This window comes from Gigantopelta aegis, chromosome 10 (genome assembly GCF_016097555.1).
Source record: "Gigantopelta aegis isolate Gae_Host chromosome 10, Gae_host_genome, whole genome shotgun sequence".
Lineage (NCBI taxonomy): Eukaryota > Metazoa > Mollusca > Gastropoda > Neomphalida > Peltospiridae > Gigantopelta > Gigantopelta aegis.
This window is the reverse complement of record NC_054708.1, coordinates 62,662,267-62,683,896: the sequence shown is the minus strand read 5'-3', so window position 1 is coordinate 62,683,896 and position 21,630 is coordinate 62,662,267. Positions and strand designations below refer to the sequence as shown.

At 37.6% G+C, this 21,630-nt stretch overlaps 1 protein-coding gene across 1 annotated transcript; it reads right to left on the bottom strand.

Annotated features, from left to right (window-relative positions):
• Positions 1-413: 413 nt before the first annotated feature.
• LOC121383741 (neuropeptide F receptor-like) lies at positions 414-1,947 on the bottom strand. Its single transcript, XM_041513838.1, has one exon. The coding sequence runs from the start codon at positions 1,945-1,947 to the stop codon at positions 679-681; it is 1,269 nt and encodes a 422-aa protein (XP_041369772.1). The 3' UTR covers positions 414-678.
• Positions 1,948-21,630: the final 19,683 nt, after the last annotated feature.

Below are 21,630 nucleotides of genomic sequence, written 5' to 3'. Positions count from 1 at the left end.
CTTAAGCGTCCTAGTCTTCCATTAAGTGCATCAACTATTTATATCTCTAAAGGTTATCTTGAGGGTCCTGATGTTACATATGGGTATCCTTCTAGCTCTGCTGGTCTTCTGGTGAAGGCGATATGTAATGGATATAAATAATTCCATGTAATAAATAGCTGGGGTTCTCAAAGAATCACTTATCTTACTACAAGAGATCGCAGAGCATGTATATTTTATTTGTGCATAGCTAATAATTTTGCTTCAAAACCATGGCGACGAGATGGTAGCAAAGCACATATTAAAGGCATCGGTACCACTGCATGTTTATGCTTTCAGTTGACGCTTAACAATTCGCATAAAATAAATTGCATTTAGAATTTGAAAAAAAGTAAATGTAAATTCAACAATCACATGTCGTCGCTTCAGCAACTTTATTAATATTCTATTACATTTTGTTTCGATCCAAAAGAAACCACTTTAATTCGGCTGAACATATTTTGACCAGTTTCAGTTGAATTATTCAAATTGTTACTTTAAAAATACTACGTCATTACACGTTTTAAATTTGATATTTTGATTCATTAATGTACATACATGGACATAAACTCACCCCAAGCCCACCGCTCACAGAAACAATACACAAACAAAACCTAAATACCGTTAACATAAAGATAGTTCGTCCTATATACACACAATTCAAGGTTTCAGGGCTGCCAATTCTGTGATACCATTCTCCGTCACCCCATCCTCATCAACTTGGTCGTGCACAACGCTGGAGCCATTCGTTGCCTTAGTTAAGGTTATTGCGGGAACGTTCGGCCGTTCTCCGTTAGGATTGCGCAAGCTGTTCATTTTGTTGCGCGACATGGCACAGCACGTGCAGGAGAACACCTTGACGAACTCCGTCCGGAAGTTCTCGTTGAGCCAGCCATATAGCACTGGGTTGAGGCAGGCGGAGGACAACACCAGCATGTGACAGATGGCGTAGGCCAGGTTGATGTCCAGGTTCGCGCTATCCGCACCGTTACTCCCAGACCCTTGGAAAACATTAAAATTGAACTCACTCAAAAGGTTGAAAATATTTAACGGAAGCCAACTTAGAGCGAACACTATGGCGATCATTGTGAGGAGAATATTGGTCTTTCGCTTACGCCTGCAGTTTCTTTCGTTCTTTTTGCGCTGATAGGGCGAACTCTGAACGGGGCCCCCTTTTTGGTTTGCCATTCTGTACCTCAGTTTGTTGCAGATTCTGAAGTGAGCAACTCCAATGATGATGATGGGCATGACGTACTGCACCACCATTTGGGCCACGGAGTACGCCCGCTTCTCCACCGACAGAGACGTGTCTTCTATGCAACGGTAGAAAGAAATGTCGTACTCCTCCATGGGTCTGTTTTCTTCAATGATGGAGAATAGAAGGAACGGGCTGGCCATGAGGAAAGATATCACCCAGATACTGACCAGCGCTACGGCCGCTCCCACTTTCTTCATGCTGTCCTTCGTCGGGTACACGATCACCTGGAATCGATCGAGCGCTATGGCCGTGATGCTGATTGTGGAGACGAACACGTTGGTCCCTTGGAACATCGTCACGAACTTGCACATCAGACTGCCCAGCGACCACTGCACGTACATCAGCTTGTACAGGTTCAGCGGCTGGGTGAACAGACACAAGGTGAAGTCGGAGATGGCCAGATTTATTATGAAGATGTTCCTCGGGGTCCGCATGTGAGCGTTTCGAGCGACGACGTGACACACCAAGCCGTTGCCGAGAGCGCCGAATGTGATGAGAAGGCCGTAGGCCAGACTCAAGACTATTTCCACGGGTGGGTTGAAGTATTTGGCGTTGATGTTCTGCTGCAGTATCTGAATGTACAGCTGTTGGTTGAAGTCGTGAATCACCGAGGCGTTCTGTGCTGATGTGTCGGAATACGATATGATGACTGTCTGGTTGACAGCCTCCATGGTGCACCGTGATTTACGGTAAAACAACCCAACAGAAGAAAAGTTAATTAAACGCAAGTGACCATAATCGGCGCGGTTTTAATTACATTATCAGGAATATCAATATCCTCTTCAAATTGTTTAACGTGAGCCGTGATTATTGCCCAACGTACAGCTGTTACGGTGGCCGTACGGCGTTATGTAATCTTCTCAACAGAAATTAATTTGATTACCTACACAATGGTATGCATTTCTCTTTTAAAACACGTTTCCCTGTGAACTGTGAATGCCATCCTTTTGTAACAGGTTAAAATGTTTAACAATTACTTTCGTTCTGTTTTATGACAGTTATAATGCTTTCTGATTCGGCGATTTGCGCTAAAAGTAACGAGTAGTTCAACACATTTTACCTGCAAAAGCAATTTCGAAAACACCAATCACATGCACACATCAACATCCAGTTAGAAAACTTTCCATCTTGAAATGACAAACTGCAATACATGTTCCTCCTATTCACGTTAAGAGCATATTAACCAGGTAAAAACCACTGTCGCGTTAGTGCCTCTTTGTCCTGAAAACCACTTGTACGAATCCGTCAACACATACCTGCACGACTAACTGCCTCTGTGTTCAATGATAAATAACACATCACTACAGACAGTCCATTACCCACAGCCGTTTTCTGTATTAAAGTATGCGATTGTATTTCCACGCATCCAAAATCACTTTAATCGATCGATTTTTCAGAAGTCAGTCGTTTGCGGCAGTTACCGTGTTGCAGCGACAAGTCTGTGGCAGACACTGCGGTCCTCCTGTTTACCAGAACTGACCATGCTGGTGATCAGACAAAATAGATCCGGTCTGCGTCGTTGCGCTCAATCAAGTGTTGAGCCGAATGACTCCAGCACTTTTAGCACTGCGGGTTAGCACTGGGAACAAGGCGCACTGTGATTCGATGACCAGGCAAGTTATGTAGTTGTCCTTCTGCCATTCCAAGTATAATCTATTTTTCCGTGTCGGACAGGAACCAAAAGACACCAATTAGTTCACGCTGTTGTACTCTTTCAGAAGACCGTTGTCAACAAACCTCTTCTGGTGTATCCTGCAATTAAAAAACGACGATACGTCACGCATAATGATTGCCACCATACAGTGTATTTATCATTATACTTTCTTGTTTTGTTTATACAATTTCAAAATTAGTGAAATAATTTTAACGAAAACTATATAAGTGAACTAACAATGCATTTACCGTAAATTGCACATAAGGATTGTCACCAAACACTGTATTTATCATTAAACATATTTTTCTATATAAAATTTCTAAATTAGTGAAATAATTCAAACGAAAACTATATAGGTGAAATTTCCTGAGATTGTAGACATGAAGCTGAATACACTGCCCACTATTTCTTACACTAGATCAATGTCTAATACCGCCGCCCTTGAATAGTTTTTCAAAACGTATGTCTAATCCATTTCGGTATATAACCAATAAAGTTGTATTTTTAATTGATCAACACACAGGTTGCCACAATGCGCACTGTCGAATTATTGTTTGCTTGATTTTAATGTCATCGTTTAACATAAACAAAATTAAAATTAATTTAACAGAAACAATACAATTCGCACCAAAGCAAAGCAAGGTATATAACACCCATCCACGCTAATTCATGCTGAAGACACAGTCCTAAGGATTCTTTGACAAATGTATCATGATAATCATATGCTTTTTTGAAACCATTGGCGAAACCGCACTATTATCCCAATCTCCGTAGGTATAAAATATCCAGTTTCTACTGAAATACTAGTAACCTACTTGAAGACCGAAGAACTGCGAGGATTAAGCTTTGTCGCTAAAACCGATCTATAATATTAATAATTAGTGGTTCGCGAAAGGCAATGGATAAAGAATTACATCATTTGATGCTTACGTCATGACAGAGTCACCTGCCGCCGATTGGTTGTTAAAACCTATCTGTGGTACATCCACGTCTATATTTGCATGGCAAAGAAATAAAGAGAGGAATGCTTATATAACGACACCCCAGTACAAAGGTTAATCAGCGACTGCTTGGTGTTGTAACATAATATTATAAAAACTGAAATACTTTGTCTAGAGCACGAGAGAAGAATCCCGCTGCCACCACACACTTAAGGCGACGTCACACGATACGATTGCATCGTACAAGAATAGCCGACTGCATATAGTAACTGATGATTCGGCTAAAAGCGTAATGTTTGTATTGTATTGTCACAATCCATATTCTCGCACGAGGCACTTGTATCGTGTGTTAGCGCCGTTACTCTTAAAGGGACAGTCCTGAGTTTGTTGCAATTTTAAAGATGCTTTTTTAACCATAGTAATTACATATCAAATATATTTTTCTGTATAAAATATTAGTGGTCCGCTTTCAGAACTAAAACATACAGGTTTATACAAATGGAGTTTCTGGTGGTGCAAAAACAAAATAGAAAAAGGATCCACTTAGTTCATATTGGAACCCACACGGTCCAGATCACGTTACGCCCCTGCAGTGGCTGTATATTACACGATGATCGTTCTCATATTTGTACTAGTACGTAAAAAATTATTTGAAGACAAAATCCAGTTTGGGCTTCTTACAAATACTAAGACGACCAAAAACACATGGAATATACAGACACTGATATTCTAAACAAGAAAATATATTCAATATGTAAGTTTAATCGTAGAAATATTTTATTAGTCGGAAACATCTTACAATGCAGCCGACTCAGGCATGCCCCTTTAATATTGATTAGCAAAAAACAAAAGTCTTTATGTGCACCTTTTTACATACAGGACTGCCGCTCCCAAACTAGTTTACTAAATCAAAACCAGCACCGGACAGGGCTTATTAGAATACGTACAGCTGTGATGGCCTGCTCGTAAATGCGCTATAGCTAATGCAAATAGCATTTGTTTGTTAAATATTTTTACGCACATATCTGAGAGAAGAACCGTATAAGATTTATATCGGTTGGTGAAATTAAAAAAGACATTCGATTGTCTGCTCCATGGTGAACTCTAAACCGTCCACTGAAAATAATGTTACAGATTCCGTAACTGTAATTGAACAAGAAAGATTTAGTGACTACTATATATTCCGAAAATGAAAAAATCTGCTGAACAAGCGTCGTAAATAACTTAACTGAAACATACGTTTTTATTTTATTAAAGTCTCATTCATTCGTTCATTATTTTAATGATATCAATTATAACAAATAGTACGTTCGATTCCGTAAGATCTCATTTTCAAAATAAATATCATTTATTTTAACCACCTTTTAAATTCCATATTAATATTTTAGCTACTACAAACCTTAGGATGAACACGATACAGTAAATAGAATAACATTTCGTTACCTTAAGGACCCAACCATCAAATTCGTGTTATCGGTGATTCGAGATAAACATAGATTTTGTTGGTGAAAAATATTAAGTCGGGATAACGATGTTCTACTGCAACTTTTACTTTCAATAGTAAAAAAAAAAAAAGAGGGCAATATTGACCGAACACATGCCACACTGGCTACAAACTCGGAACAGTCTCTGAAAGAGGTGCCTGGCGTCATGTGCCTTGATGGTTTGAGAATAATTAATCACACCTCCAACCATGGCCGAGTCTTGTCTGACTAGAAAGAGCTTTCTGAGAGGAGTAAAATCTTATTAATATCTGACAAGCAAATAAAAGGACAGCTCTTAAGTGTGTCGTCTATTAAAGCAGCAGATTCTATATTCTATTAGGGCGCGAAGTCCTGTCTCCTGGCGGGTCGTACATAACCGTGAGGTGAGGTGGTGGAGTGGTCCAAAACGACAAGAAGACAGTTTGACAGTACGTGTATTGATCGACAGCGAAACACAGAAAAGTCAAACAACTGCAGGTTTCTTTTCTTTGTCTTTGTCTTCAAATCTTGTTTATGACAGACAGGAGGGAGAAAGAAGTGGGAGGCGAGAGAAGAATTGACAAACATGAAATAAATTATATGTCAGACGCTAATGATACTTTCCATTCGGTTTAAATGTAATCCTCAATAGAAATAACAACAACAACAATAGTTGATATAGAGGAATAGACAGATGGATGAGTGGGTTGGTGGGTGGATGCATGAGTGAGTGGGTTGGTGGATGGGTGGTAGGGTTGGTGGGTTTTACGGTTGGATGGTTGGAAGGACAAACACGACAGATGCACGAATTACCATTTGGTCAGCTACTAGCCGTTGATTAAACAATAATTACGCTTGGAAAGGAAAGTTAATGTTTTATTTAACGACGCACTCAACACATTTTATTTACGGTTATATGGCGTCGGACATATGGTTAAGGACCACACAGATATTGAGAGAGGAATCCCGCTGTCGCCACTACTCTTTCCGATTAGCAGCAATGGATCTTTTATATGCACCATCCCACAGACAGGATACTAAATACCGCGGCCTTTGTTACACCAGTTGTGGAATGAGAAATAGCCCAATGGGTCCACCGACGGGGATCGATCCTAGATCGATTGAGCATCAGACGAGCTAATTATGCTTGGATGTTATTAAATAAATGCAGCTTTCTTTCCCTCTGGACTGGTTGATATCAAATACTTAGAGAATAACTAACGAGCTACGGGTAATTATGAATTATTTGTCCCGAGTGAATGAATGCTGTAAACCCGAGCCTTTGTATTTGTATTAGAAAACAATTATTTTTAATATATTACTAAAGCCGCTGCTTATGAAAATATACCATTTCATGTTTACGAAACAAATGAATCAATTTTCTTTTCTGTAAATCTTTGTATTTCGTATAACGTAGACTATGTGTAATCTGACTCATGAATGGAAACGTTAGTGAAGTTCCGGCCATGGCAAGCAACGTACCAAACGTCGTGATTTTTAAGCCAGCCAATCGGTGGCTGTAGAAGAAGCAATCTGCACACAGTACAGAGATCGTAAAAATATTACCCCGTATATTTGAGCCCATATTGGTAATAAATGCTGATTAACTACTTTCATACCCGACATATACATATACACATTCCACTTGTCCTTGAACGTTCATTATTCAACCCACTAAATGGTCGTAATAATACACTGGTTATCAATATTTTGGTATACACATTGTGACTCAGTTGCAACTACTTAGTTATAAATAAGACAATATAACTTCGTTCATTTTAGCAATCGCTGGATGTTTATAGTGCTTTCAAAATAGCTTATGGGAGCAACCGTTAGCTAAAGACGAACGTGTATGGTGTATTATTATGTCAAGTCACGCAATGTTTTTGTCTTTGGCTTTAGTGCGTCTACGACCGTGTGATCCTTACTATAAACTTACGGAAAACGCCGACTTTTAACAATGGTCTGGGATATCATTAGACTCCCACGCCTCGAGCTAATACTTCAAACAGCCACAGAACATCTAGGGACATTCCTGAGTTTGCTGCATTGTAAGATGTTTCCGACGAATAAAATATTTCTACGATTAAACTTGCATATTAAATATATTTTCTTGTTTAGAATACTAGTGTTTGTATATTCAATGTGTTTCTGGTCGTCTTATTATTTGTAAGAATCTCAAACTGGATTTTGTCTTCAAATAATTTTGTACGTACGAAAAAAAAAAATATTTTAGAAAATAAAATGAAATTTAATCCAGGACAAATATTAGAACGATCAGAAACACGTTTAATATACAGCCACTAATATTTTATGCAGAAAAATATATTTGATATGTAATTACAATCAATAAAAAGTCTCTGTTAGTCAATAACATCTTAAACATTGCAGCAAACTCAGGAATGTTCCTTTAAATATAAATACATTAGTTTCATTGAGAGCGTCTAGACTGGATGCGTGCGATGCGTGCGTCTGCAAAACGCATGCGGCCAGCCGCAATGAAATATTCGTATGTGGTGTTACTGTATATGCAAACCTCAGACGCAATAATCGGATCACACGCACGCACCGCATCCAGCTTATATTAGCCTTTACGAAAAACACTCGTCTCACCAGGCCATCACAGTAAATAATTTAACTTGCAAATCCCTAACCGTGCTTTAAGATGAAAATAATCCTTTTTGCACATAAATAAAACATGCTTTGTTTTTTCACTTCTATTTATTTTGAACCGAGGTCACTGCCGGGTGAACCATAATGATCAAAGAAATAAGTAGCTACATTGGTTATGCCTATTTTATGCTCATCTCCATTAGCAATTATTGCCTGGAACCAAAACAAAAAACCTTCTTTTTCACAATTTATGGGGAATAATAAAGAAATCAATGTCATTCAGGGAGTTTGTTTGCTTAATACGCCACGTTAGGACCTTCCCTTGAAACTCTTTGTTGGTAATTTGTTAAGTCTTGGACTAAAAGCAAACTAATTAATTACCTGTAGCCAGTGAAATCCGTCATGGCGGTGGAGGTCGCTTACGATAAAGGAAAATAGATGTGATCAATGACGCTCGCGAGGTGTCGTGCTAATCCGACTTACGTTTCGTGCAGGAAAAGCTTCACATTTGTTTTATTTAACGACACCACTAGAGAACATTGATTTACTAATCATCGGCTATTGAATATCAAACATTTGGTAAATTCGACATATAGTCTTTGAGGGGAAACCTGTTACATTTATTCATTAGTAGCAAGGGATCTCATATCCCAGACAGGATAGTACGAACCACGGTTTTTGATATCCAGTCGTGGTTCACTAGTTATATCGAGAAATAGCCTAATGGACCCACCAAGAGGTGATAATATCAGTGGTGTGACAGATCTCATCATGAAACAATTTGAACCGGCCTCGGTGGTTTCGTGGAAAAACTATCGGACATAAGGCTGGTAGGTAGAGGGTTCGCAGCCTGTACCGGCTCCCACCCAAAGCGAGTTTTAACGAGTATTTAAGTGTAAGACCACTACACCCTTTTCTCTCTCACTAACCACTAACTCACTGACCTGGACAAACAGCCCAGACAACTGTGGTGTGTCCCCAGAACAGCGTACTTGAACCTTAATTGGATATATGCACGAAAATAAGTTCAAATGAAATGAAACAAATTGAGGGGAGCTCCCTTAATTTAGATTATGGCGAGCCATTTGAGATAAATATATTGATACCACATGATGTTATGATGTGGTGTCTTTTAGTTTTGGTTGTGTGTGGAGGTTTTTCCCTTTTTTTTTTCTTTTTTTTTTTAATTATTATTATTATTTCTTTTTTTTTTTTTTTTTTTTTTTTTGGGGGGGGGGGGGGGTAAATACATTTTATAGGTTTACGGCATGCTCGACGTTTCATATTCATGTATATTTTATCCATATTTTAATTTATAATTTTAATTAAAAAAAAAAAAAAAGTAATTTAACAGGGCAGGTTAATATTACCTAGTCTACTGCCCTAGGTATTATAGATTAAAGTGTTCGCCGCGTCTTCTAAATGACTTAATCGTGTTGTTTTAGAGGACAACTGGGGAGTCGCCTATTTATCCATGGATCGGCCGGGTTCACCTCTCTCCTTCTGGAAGGCTTGGCACCCAAAACGCAATACTAAATTAACCATCGCTGGATTTTTTGCGCCACTTCCCTAGTGGCACCAGCGATTAAACTCTTATAACCTTCCTAAACAACTAGTAGGCTGCCAGGATTGAACTGAACTGCGGTTGGACACGGTGGGGGGGGGGGGGGGGGGGGGGGGGGGGGTGATGGGATGCCGGGAGGGTATTCGTTTGGGCTATAGGCGTAGGCTGTTCGGCCTTAGGTTTTGTGTAGGGCCGGCCTCCCCTCCCTCCCGACCCTCACCTAGTCACACCAATGTTTAAAATATGATTGGCAGCCCCTTTCCTCTAAACCTCCCATGGGCTTAACGAATATTGTTTAATAATTATTATTAATTTTAGACCAGCCCATCTAAATTTGCGCCGAAATTATATTATATTAATAATTTATATAGGTTAGGAATGTTAATATTTTTCTTTAAGGGCGCAGCCAAAACTTATTAACCCCAATTTCCCCCTTTTTTATACTTTTGGCGTTAATATTCAAAATTTCAAAATTGACCCTATTTGTTTGGTTATCCCTGTCCCGAGTCAGACCTCCGATCCTATCGGAGGCCGGCCTCGGATAGGCGTGTTCGAAACCCTAGTGGTATATGGACACGTTAAACCAGTTACTAAGCTAAGATACCACATGAATTCTCATGCTAAGGGGAGCTATATATTACTCTCCTGAAACTCGTCTCAGTGGAGTGTTGGGGAGCGAAAACGATAGCTCCCTTTAAACGGCGAGACCAGTCTCAGTCTCCTTCCATTGTAAGATGTTTACGAATAACACAGTTTTTTTTATAACTAATATTACACATGAATTCTGTATACTTCTTTAAAAATCAGTGTCAGTATAAACAAGATGTTTCGTGTCGTCCTAATGTTAGTAGTAAGCCAAACCATATAATTATTACCTTCTAATAATTTTGCACGTACAAATAAATATATATTACGAAGGAAATTGAAAAATGTCTCCTACACACGCTTTGGATTTACAGACACTGGTATTGTAAACATGAAAATTAGTTCTATATGTAAGTTACTTTAGTCGCCAAATACGGCTCTGTCAGCTGGAAACATTTTACAATTGTTGCGAACGTACTCAGTCTCATATCGGCTTCGGTAGCGCAGTGGTCAAGTGAATTAAGTATTGGGTTCGCACCGACTACTGACTCCGATTAAGTTTCAACGATTCAGTTGAGACGTTTTGATCAGTTGTTTGCTCATACCAATTTCATCGCACACCATGAGCTACGTTTCATTTCAACATATTCGTGTGCTTATATCCAATTAAGGTTCAAGCACGCTGTCCTGGGCACACACCTCAGCTATCTAAGCTGTCTGTCCAGGACAGTGGGTTAGTTGTTAATTGGTTAGTGATTATTGAGAGAGACGAAGGTGTAGTGGCCTTACACCTACGCATTGAGTCCTTAAGAACTCGCTTTGGGTTGGAGCCGGTACCGAGCTGCGAACCCTGTACCTACCAGCCTGTAGTGCAATGGCGTAACGACTGCGCTACCGAGGCCGGTGATGAGCTACAGCGTGTGAGTGAACAAAAAGAGAGGGTAGACTTTCTATTACCCGGCAATTATTAACTGAAAATTAACCCTCACTTTTCTGCCCACTCACATGATGTATGAAAGAGTAAGTTAGGGGACATTAACAATGTATGAGATTTTGTTCGAAAGCAAGACTAATAGCATACCAGGACTAATAAGTTTAATTGATTTGGGGGAAAACCCGTTTGATTCTATATCAATGCAATTCGTACACAAAACTTAAAATATTTTTATTTCTGTCCATCAATTCGAAGATGGGTATCTACTTTTTACAATAGTGCAACGGCACACATTTTACAAAACGGACATCTCTCAGAACCTTTCAACATCGAAAGAGGCTGTCAGCAAGGAGACCCACTTTCGCTATAGTTATTTATATTAGGTGTAGAAATTCTTGGAATTCTTGTCCAGACAAATCCTCTTATTAAAGGAATTGATATAGGGGGCATGAGTATAAAGTTGGACAATTTGCCGATGACATTCAATTGTATTTAGATGGATCTCCTTTCTCTCTTTGAAATGCAATTCATATTTTAAAAGACATATCGGGCCTAAAAATAAATAAATAAAAATCCCAAAAAACTATTGGATTAGGTCTCTTGCGAATACCATGGCAGAAATGTGCAAACAGCAACGTCTAGATTGGTGTGAAAACAATTTTGAGGTTTTAGATATAACACTTAATAAACAACTAGATAATATTTGGACACTGAATTTGGATGAAGAGCTGGTCAAAATAGAAAAAGTGATAAATTCGTGGCGTGGCAGATTCGGAACTATATGTGGTAGGATAACAGTTGTAAAAACATCAGCTATGTCAAAACTAACTCATATTTATACCACTCTACCGAATCCACCTTATGAATATATAATAGTAATAAAAAATAAAAAAATCTCATTTATATGGAAATATGGTACAGATAGAATTAAACGCTCAGTTATTACAAAAATTATATACAGAGGATGGATTGAAAATTATTGAAACATTGCCATTTATTAATGCTTTAAAAGTTGCATGGTTAAGACGCTACTTTCAATCAGACTGCAAATGCAAACGTTTTTTAAATAAATATATGGATAATTTAGCTATATCTAAAATGGGAGCCAGTGTTGGTGAATATGTAAATAAAAAGTTTTTAAATCCTTTTTGGAATGATGTATTGAATACATGGAACGATCTTGTACAAAAAACAGAAACAGAAACGCCTGACGAAATAGTAAATGAGCTGTTATGGTACAACACACATTTTAAAACAGGTCATTATTTATCCGCAGTTATAACGGTATAACACATATCCGAGATCTTTTAACAGAAACAGGATATATCGTTCGTAGAGCTAAAACAAAAATATAACATACGAGGAACCTTTTTAGATTACGAAACGGTAATTCATAGTATTCCAGAAAATTGGAAAGGCATCGTCCAACCATTACAAGGGAAGATAAATCTATACAATACTTTGTGTCCAACGTATATGTTTTTAATGACAAAAGTTAATAAAGTTGTGGTGTATATTATAATATACTTTCTATAAAAGTAGAAACTGCCAACATCACGCATCCGTTGGTCTGCGATAATAAAGTATGACAACTCCCCATTAATATGGGGAAAGGTATATTTTACCACCCAGATTATGTACTAAACAAATCGCGCTTATAGATTTTCAATATAATTTTTTTTAATATAATAACAACCAATAGCTTTCTTTGTAGGATAGGGATTTGTCGCGGTATTAGAAGCTCAATATACATTCAACACCCTAATAGGCATAACATTTTAAAAATAAATTTATGGAATAACTCCAAGCTCGCACATGTAGACAGTATAAAGCGAGAAGGTTGGGGTGAAAGACGTGGGTGAACGCAAAACACCCACACCTTTCTACCCCAAATATGAACATCTTTAAAACATCTTCACAATAAAAAATATAGTAAAACCGTATTTGTCCATTGAAGTCTTCCTTGAAAACGTCACGCTATGAAATAAGCATACGCTATTATCTTCATTCACAAGATGAAATACAACTAAATAAATAAATTACGGTGTGAATCGTAAATACCTATCATAAGGGAGAGTGATTGATAAGTCAATGAGATCGTTTTCTCCGATCTGTGGCAAACGATTAATCACGTTCGTGGTCGTATTCTGCAGGGACTTCCTAGAACCGAGATGCAAATTATTAGTCAGTGGCATGTAAAGATTAAAACGAACAGGATCGATGATAAATATCGGGTCACTACCTCGAGTTCCACACAAGACATACGGGCTATTGCACGACAGTTGTGGATTACCTAACATTGTGTTGCTCACATCACGTGTCCGTACGGACAGATCGATGCTAAATCTTGTGTCACTACCTCTAAGCAAGAAATACCGGCTAATGTGCGACATTGGGAGATTACATAACCTTGTTTCTCTCTCTCTCTCTCTCTCTCTCTCTCTCTCTCTCTCTCTCTCTCTCTCTCTCTCTCTCTCTCTCTCTCTCTCTCTCTCTCTCTCTCTCTCTCTATCTTTTCATTATGAATCCGTTCAGAACTTAGTCTGCGTTCATCGATAGCGAGCAAAGTTAACGTTAGCAAACGAGTCTCGATTGTGGTCATTCGGTTTAACGTGAACCACAGAAAGAAGTAAGCGAGCGGTTTATCGCTGAGGGTTGCCAGACTGTGTTTTTCCCCGCTACATATTAAACCGAATGACTACTTCAAGAACCAGCCAAACTAGTTTACAAACGTTTATCGAAAATGGCTAGCTGAATATACCCCTGAGATATATGGAATCGAGCATTTGAAAAGACGGCTTCGTTTCTTTATGGACAGTGGTACTGCCTTCGCCTGATGCGCGATCGATCAAGGATCGATTCCCATCGGTGAGCCCATTGGACTATTTCTCGTTCCAGCCAGTGCTCCACAACTGGTGTAACAAAGGTCGTTGTATGTACTATCCTGTCCGTGGGATGGTGCATATAAAAGATCCCCTGCTGCTAATCGAAAAGAGTAGCCCATGAAGTGGCGACAGCGGTTTTTCTCTCTCAATATCTGTGTGGTCCTTAACCATATGTACGATGCCATACAACCGTAAATAAAATGTGTTGAGTGTGTCGTTACACAAAACATTTCCTTCCTTCCTTCGTTTCTTTATACTCGTCTATATATCTAACGTATATTACCGTTGACACGTCACACACCCAATGCGCTTCGATTCGAATCGATGCGCATTGAGTACGGTTACATCCAGTTGTTGCTACACCATCTTAGCGCTTCGATGCGCTTCCAACCTATTCCACAACTGCATGTGGAATTCACTTCCAGTTTTGTTCGATACGCTTTCATGGCCTGTGCGTTAAAGGGACATTCCTGAGTTTGCTGCAATTTTTAAGATGTTATCGACTAACAGAGACATTTTAACGATTGTAATTACATATCAACGCCCATCGATGCGCATTCGGGAAACCGAATTTGGCGTGTCACCGGCATAAATACCGGACGCATATCCCAGTACCGGCCTCAAACGATAGTGACCGCACCGATGGGTTAAATCACATACACCGATGCGTTAACTACGCCATATTACTCATGATATCGGCTTACATAGTTCAACAGAACCTGGATTGAAGATCGAAGCATGTGTTTAGATGCACTCTCCACCATAGTCCGAGCACTCTGCCGTTCGAGAGCTGGACGGACAGTTGAAAGGTTGTGTTCATTCTCTTAGAAAGTGATAGCTCTATAACGAATACACGGAATTGCTGCCTACCACCGGATAGGCAAAGATTCCCGCTCTAATACAACAATAACCCCATGTTTCACACTAAACTAAGTTTGCCAATAAATATTTCTCATACTAATCATCAATACACACACTCCGGGAAAAAACCGTCAGCACCCCCTTTCGATAATGTTACGGTTAAATACGAGCATCTTTGCTTACCCGGAGGTAAGAGGAATTCCGTGTTTTGGCTGTAGAGTTATCTCTGGCTGAGAGAGTGACCATAACCGTCCAAATGTTCATGTAGCTCTCGAGCAACGCCAAACACGTTTCTTGTTCTATAACATTCAGTAAACGTTCAGCCAGAATAAATAAAGAAAGAAAGAAAAGAAAATGATACGGAAAACATAAAGAAAACGACGGCTAATTAAACAGCGATTCGTAACGCAGTGTGCTCTTGCGTCAGTTGAAGGCTGGGCTGTATTCGTCTGTCTCGATTAGTTTGGGTCGCAAATTAAAAAAAGAAGAAGAATAGAGAAATAATACCTGTGTTTAAGAGACTGCTACGCAACACAAACAATAAATAACAGTTTTACCATGGCCCGTCTAACAATGTAGACAATGAAATCCATTATCATAACCTTTTTTCTATGAATCCCACGACACTTCGCTTTAAATACCACTAAGCCACATCCCGCCCCTGGCTAATTATGGGGAGGGGATGCGACCATCTGTAAAAAGATAACGTATGTGTATGACGCAATAACAGGCCTCGGTTGTGTCGTGGTTAAGTATCGGACTTAAGGGTTGTAGGTACTGGGCTCAGAATCCCGAGACTGGCTCCTATCCATAGCGACTTAAAGGGACATTCCCGAGTTTGCTACATTGTAAGATGTTTCCGACTAATAAAATAGTTCTACGATTAAACTTACATATTAAATATATTTTCTTGTTTAGAATATCAGTGTCTGTATATTCAATGTGTTTCTGGTCGTCTTAATATTTGTAAGAAACCCAAACTGGATTTTCTCTTCAAATAATTTCGTACGTACGAAAAAAATATATTTTAGAAAATAAAATGACATTTAACCTAGTACAAATATTAGAACGATCAGAAACACGTTTAATATACAGCCACTATATATTGTGCAGAAAACTAAATTTGATATGTAATTACAATCGTTAAAAAGTCTCGGTTAGTCGATAACATCTTAAACATTGCAGCAAACTCAGGAATGTCCCTTTAAAGATTCAACGAGTAGGTGTAAGGCCCGTACACTGACTTCTCTATTACTAACCACTAACAACTAACCACTAACAACTAACCACTAACCCTTTGTCCTGACAGACAGCCCAAATAGCTGAGATATGTACCCAGGACAGAGCGATTGAACCTTAATGGGATATAAGCTCGAAAATAATATAAATGGAATTTGACGCAATGATGCTAATAAACGTTTTACTCAGATACACACATCCGCTTACAGTTTAAGTTAGGATTAGAACAGGAAGCGCTTTGTTAATCATCACCCTCGACACATGATACGGGATTTGAGTTTCACAGCCGTAACACACATAATCTCCACCAGCTGCATATAGATCGGACTTTAAACTTGTAGACCTTCGTTCAACATTCTATGTCGAAATTACTTTCTTTTTTTTAATATTATTAAATAGTCCGATCCTCTTATTTATTTTTGGACTGTCCTTTTAAAATGCTCCAAATTATATAAATATTCGGTCGACCAGTCAGTTCTTTTTATTTTTGGCTTGTAACTTTTTTCTTTAAAAAAATAATAAAAATTATTAACATTTTTACTAATTGCTGTTTTAAAAATTCTGCCCATTTTCAACTCGACCTCCCCCCACCCCCCTCTGTCCCGGACCCAGTCACTGGCGAAGTCAAAGATTGTGCCCTAGAGAGACGTGCTTGAACCTTAATTGAATATAGGCACGTTAATATGTTATCCAATCCAATCCACCAGATGCGTTCCGACCGAAATTAATAAAATCAATCAAATTCATTTTTAAATTAAACATAACAGACGTAGATCTGTGTTTTGAACACATTTACTAGAGTTGTGTATTTGACGTGTTTATTACTGTTGTGTATGTAGTGATGTATTATTTGTACCAAACATGCGAAGAGCGTGTAAGCCATTATTTCAATAATTAATAGTTTGATATACAAAATACAGTGAATATCGTACTACAGCATGACAATGATTGTTTTTTAATATATATATATATATATATATATATTAAAAAACAATCATTGTTGCATTTGACTATTTTTGTTGAAATGAATAACACTTGCTTAATAATATAATATATCACATTTATTACCCATATGGGCTCAAATATACAGGGTAATATTTTTTCGATCTCTGCACAGTGTGCAGATTGCTTCTACAGTCACTGATTGGCTGGCTTTAAAAAGACAAGATTTGATTGGCAATTACATACTGCCGGGACCACTTTTTGTTCATTCATGATTCCATTCATCGGTCAAACTATTACTACGAACTTCAAATATTTTTTTACGATACGAACATTTACGGAATTAAAAATTAAAATATATGTACAAATGTTTAAAAATGTTTTTATTTTATTATTTTGACTGGGGTTTTTTGGAACTATTCTTTGGTAGATACTGTTGGGTGTGCACCGGTAACGGCGCGTATGAATATATTGTTATGGCTGGTAGAGCTTGTTAGTTGTTACAGCAGCGACAACGTAAATATACTTTTAAAATCGTTAAAGATTGACAATGGATAATAAAGAGAATAACCATAAAAATGTAATAAAAATGAGTGCTTTTAATTGTATATATTTTCACTATATGATAGTCCAAATACTAATAAATGACTATATATATATATATATATTTTTTTTTTTTTTTTTTTTTTTTTTTCCCCAGTTATTTATATAAATTTATTTAATGTTTAACATTAATGCAAAGTGACTCATATAAGATGTAAGTCAAAACATACAATTTCACTAGAAAAAATGGACCGCCAATAAAGGTGGAATGTAGACAATAATAATAACAATCTTTAGAACAGACTATAGGATGATATTCAGCCATTTAAAAAAAAAATGGAGTCACTTTGAACGTCAGAAGGATTAAAAGCTTGGAAATTTACTAATCTTGACATTGTCAGGTATGTAAAAAACGATCATGTTGGAGGAACATATATTTGCCGACAACAGGTGTTTGGATTTTTACGAACGTTCGATATTAGTGTCAGAATCCGTCCTGTAAAATGTCCAGTGCTGATTTATTTACTCGCCGTCGAGATTCAAACGACGCCAGTAGAAGTTTTGAATCTCAATCGAGATTACGTTTTAATATGCGTATTGGTGTCAACGCGATAGTACGTACATTTTTCTGAATATAGTTTACCTTCAGAAATGTGCGAAATGGATCACTGTTTGACATTTTATAAGCATATTTATTTTAAATGTGTATAAATGTCAAATGTTCATGGATCTAAATATTACCTAACGACGACTGCTAACCACTTGATATTTTAAGAGTAGTGCCGGTAAGTGTTTTTTTGTTTGTTTGCATGCTTGCATGTTTGTTTGTTTGGCTTTTGGTTCGTTGGATACTTGAAGTTGGAGGTTGGATAGTGTAGGTATTGGCGAAGGATTTCATATTAGAGAACCATCCACATGTGGGAAAAACAGGAGGTGTGATTGTTGGGGGAAGCATAGCCCTCCAAGGCCCTGTTTGTCTACGTCATCCTCCAACATATTTGTGGAAATTAGAAAATACGGGGGGGGGGGGGGGGGGGGGGGGGGGGGAGAGAATGACATGTGGACGAAGGCCACAAACGTTCCCGAGGGTATTCCTCGAATAATTCTCCTACGTAAAAAAGAGAAAGAAATATATGCATATATAATAATAATAGTAATAATAATAATAATAATAATTTTACGCAATTAAAAGCATTTATGGGCAATTTGTGTACGATGTTTCCTCGGTTGATTTAACAGTTTGATGGAATAAAACGCCAGTAGGCAGGTGGAGCCGTACGTTGGTGCCAAAACGAGTTACAACAAAAAAAATTGAAATCTTCGGGTTGAACAGATTTGAAACGGGAACAAAAATTGCGTACAAGTCGTGCTATCCACTGCCAGTTACTCCCACGTTTTTACAGACGGGCTCATTCATCGTTTCGTAGGACGGTCGAGGAAGACGTTGCGTACAAAGATATGTACAATGTTAAAGCCCAAGAAATCAACTGCATCTTGCAACCTGAGCTCAGTCACAAATTCGAAAACATAAAATTTTGGCACCACAACAAAAGGTTCCAATTCTCACCCATCTGCGATTGCAGTGACATGTTTGAGCGGGATGGGGTGCATCTGAATTCGAAAGGGCAGTACTACATGTACACATCTTTACGCGGAGCAGTTATTAAATTTAATGCATGCAGCATTCTCAAAAATCGTTAAAAAACAACATCTATGCAGAATGCTATTGTCCGAACCAAATTGTTAACAACTACGAAAAATTACTCTCCTACCTTTAATTGCCGTTAGATTTTCCTCCAAAGTTTGTCCAGACACAAATCTTGAAAAAAACATTATAATGACACAGATTCCACATACCAGATGATAACCATGTCACCTATATCGACTTCGCTGAGAGCGCATAGGGAAAAAAGCATGTAATTTTGTATCAGCTGCCATTTTGACTTTTTATGGAATATTCTTTAAGAGGGGTGAAAGGGTAGGACTTAATCTAACAACGTCATAACAGGTTATGATATAAAAGCAAACGTGATGACGTCATATTATTTTTTATTATTATTATTATTTTAATGATACCACTAGAGATCATCGATTAATTGTGTCACATACTTTGGAGGCTTTCACCCCTCTAGAAGAGTATTCCATAAACAAGCAACATGGCAGACCGCAGAAAACTGCATGTATTTTTCCCTATGCAATCTCAGCAAACACAATATCGGCGACATAGTTGCAGTCTCGTGTATGGAATCTGTATATTTTTGTAGTGGGTTTTTTTTTTGCGATTTGTGTTTGGACAAACTTTGGAGGAAATCTAACGGCAATTAAAGGTAGGAGAGTAATTTTTTGTAGTTGTTAACAATTTGGTTCGGACAATAGGCAGATTATACTTTAATATTTAATATTCACATATGTCTCCATCTGGCCTGTATATATATATATATACATATTCATATTATTAATTGTTGCTGTTATTGATGTTATATAATTTTATCTCTGTTTGACACCAGATTGTTTGGTATCGGGCAAGAAATTTGGTTGAATCCATATTCGCATTACATATGGATATTTGACGCTCTAAATTTTTTAATGGAAATGATGTCAAACATTTATGACGTCATTTTGAAAAGGCTTATATAATTCTCTCCCCCCCCCCCCCCCCCCCCCCATATGTTAAAAAGATAGTGCTGTGACCGTGTTGGTTTGCATTTAATTGCAAAGTTATCAAATTCTGAAAGTATATTATCTGAAACATATCATATTTTGTTTACACTAGATACAGTTACCTATTATATGATAAATAAAAAATGTCTTATTACATGTGTTTATTGTCAAAATATAATTTCATTTCTAAGTGACTTCAGACTTCAGGTCAGTTGTAATTGTAAATTATCTTGGAAAGATTTCAGGGTTCCCAACCTATTCAGTCATAAATAATTAATAAAATTATAACAATATATATTTTAAAAATAATAATGGTAATAAAAAAAAATCAACCAAAAACAATTTTGTAGCTATATTTTCATACTTGTAATTATTTATGGCAGTTTAATAATTTTATTAGCTTGTGGCTTATAATAACGCTACAATGTAATTGCAGTGGCTGTTTAGTCACACTTAATGACTTGTGGCTGTTTAGTCACAGTTCAATGTGCCATGGCTGTTTAGTCAACACTTTAATAACTCGTGCCTGTTTCGTCACAGTTCAGTTTGTTTTGTTTGTTTTGTTTGTTTTTGGGGGGTTTTTTTGGTGTTTGTTTTGTTGTTTTTTTTTTTTATTATTATTATTTTTTTTTTTTTTTGTGGCTGTGGCTGTTTAGTTTAGTCACATTTTAATAACTCGTGGCTGTTTAGTCACAGTTCAATGTGTCGTGGCTGTTTCGTCACAGTTCAGTTTTTTTTTTTTTTTTTTTGTTTTTTTTTTTTTATAACTCGGGCTGTTTAGTCGCAGTTCTGTTTCGTGGCTGTCACCTTTTAATAACTCGTGGCTGTTTTGTCACAGTTCAATGTGTCGTGGCTGTTTAGTCATCTTTTTATAACTCGTGACTGTTTAGTCACAGTTCTTTGTGTCGTGACTGTTTAGGCACCTTTTAATAACTCGTGGCTGTTTAGTCGCAGTTCTATGTGTCGTGGCCGTTTAGTCACATGTTAAGTGCTTGTGGCCGTTTAGTCATACTTATTTGACTCGTAATTGTTTAGTCACACTTTATTAACACTTATTATTAGTGACTGTATATACTTAATTGCTCATGGTTGTATAGTCACACTTTAATTATTAATAGCAGTATAGTCACATACATATACATTCCACAGGATTCTAGTCTCTAATGAATTGTTCATGGCAAGTTGTCTACCCTGAATTGCCCATAGGTTAAATCATTAACTTGATAGTGACTGTAAGCAAGTTAGATACTCATCATATTTTAGTCATACTTTGTTACAACATTCTAGTCGTGTTCAAATGTTTGTGGGAGCCTCGAATGCTTGAGTTGGCTTACTCATATTTGAATTACTTAGGACACATTAATCATATAAACTTTATAATACAGATCTATTAAATAATTTTCCATTTTAGCTAGGATGCCGAAACATACAGCTTTACTGAGGGTTAACAAGTCTGCATCTAAAAAGCG

Coding starts and splice junctions, on each gene's coding strand:
- LOC121383741 (XM_041513838.1), bottom strand. CDS start 1,947: ATGGAGGCTGTCAACCAGACAGTCATCATATCGTATTCCGACACATCA.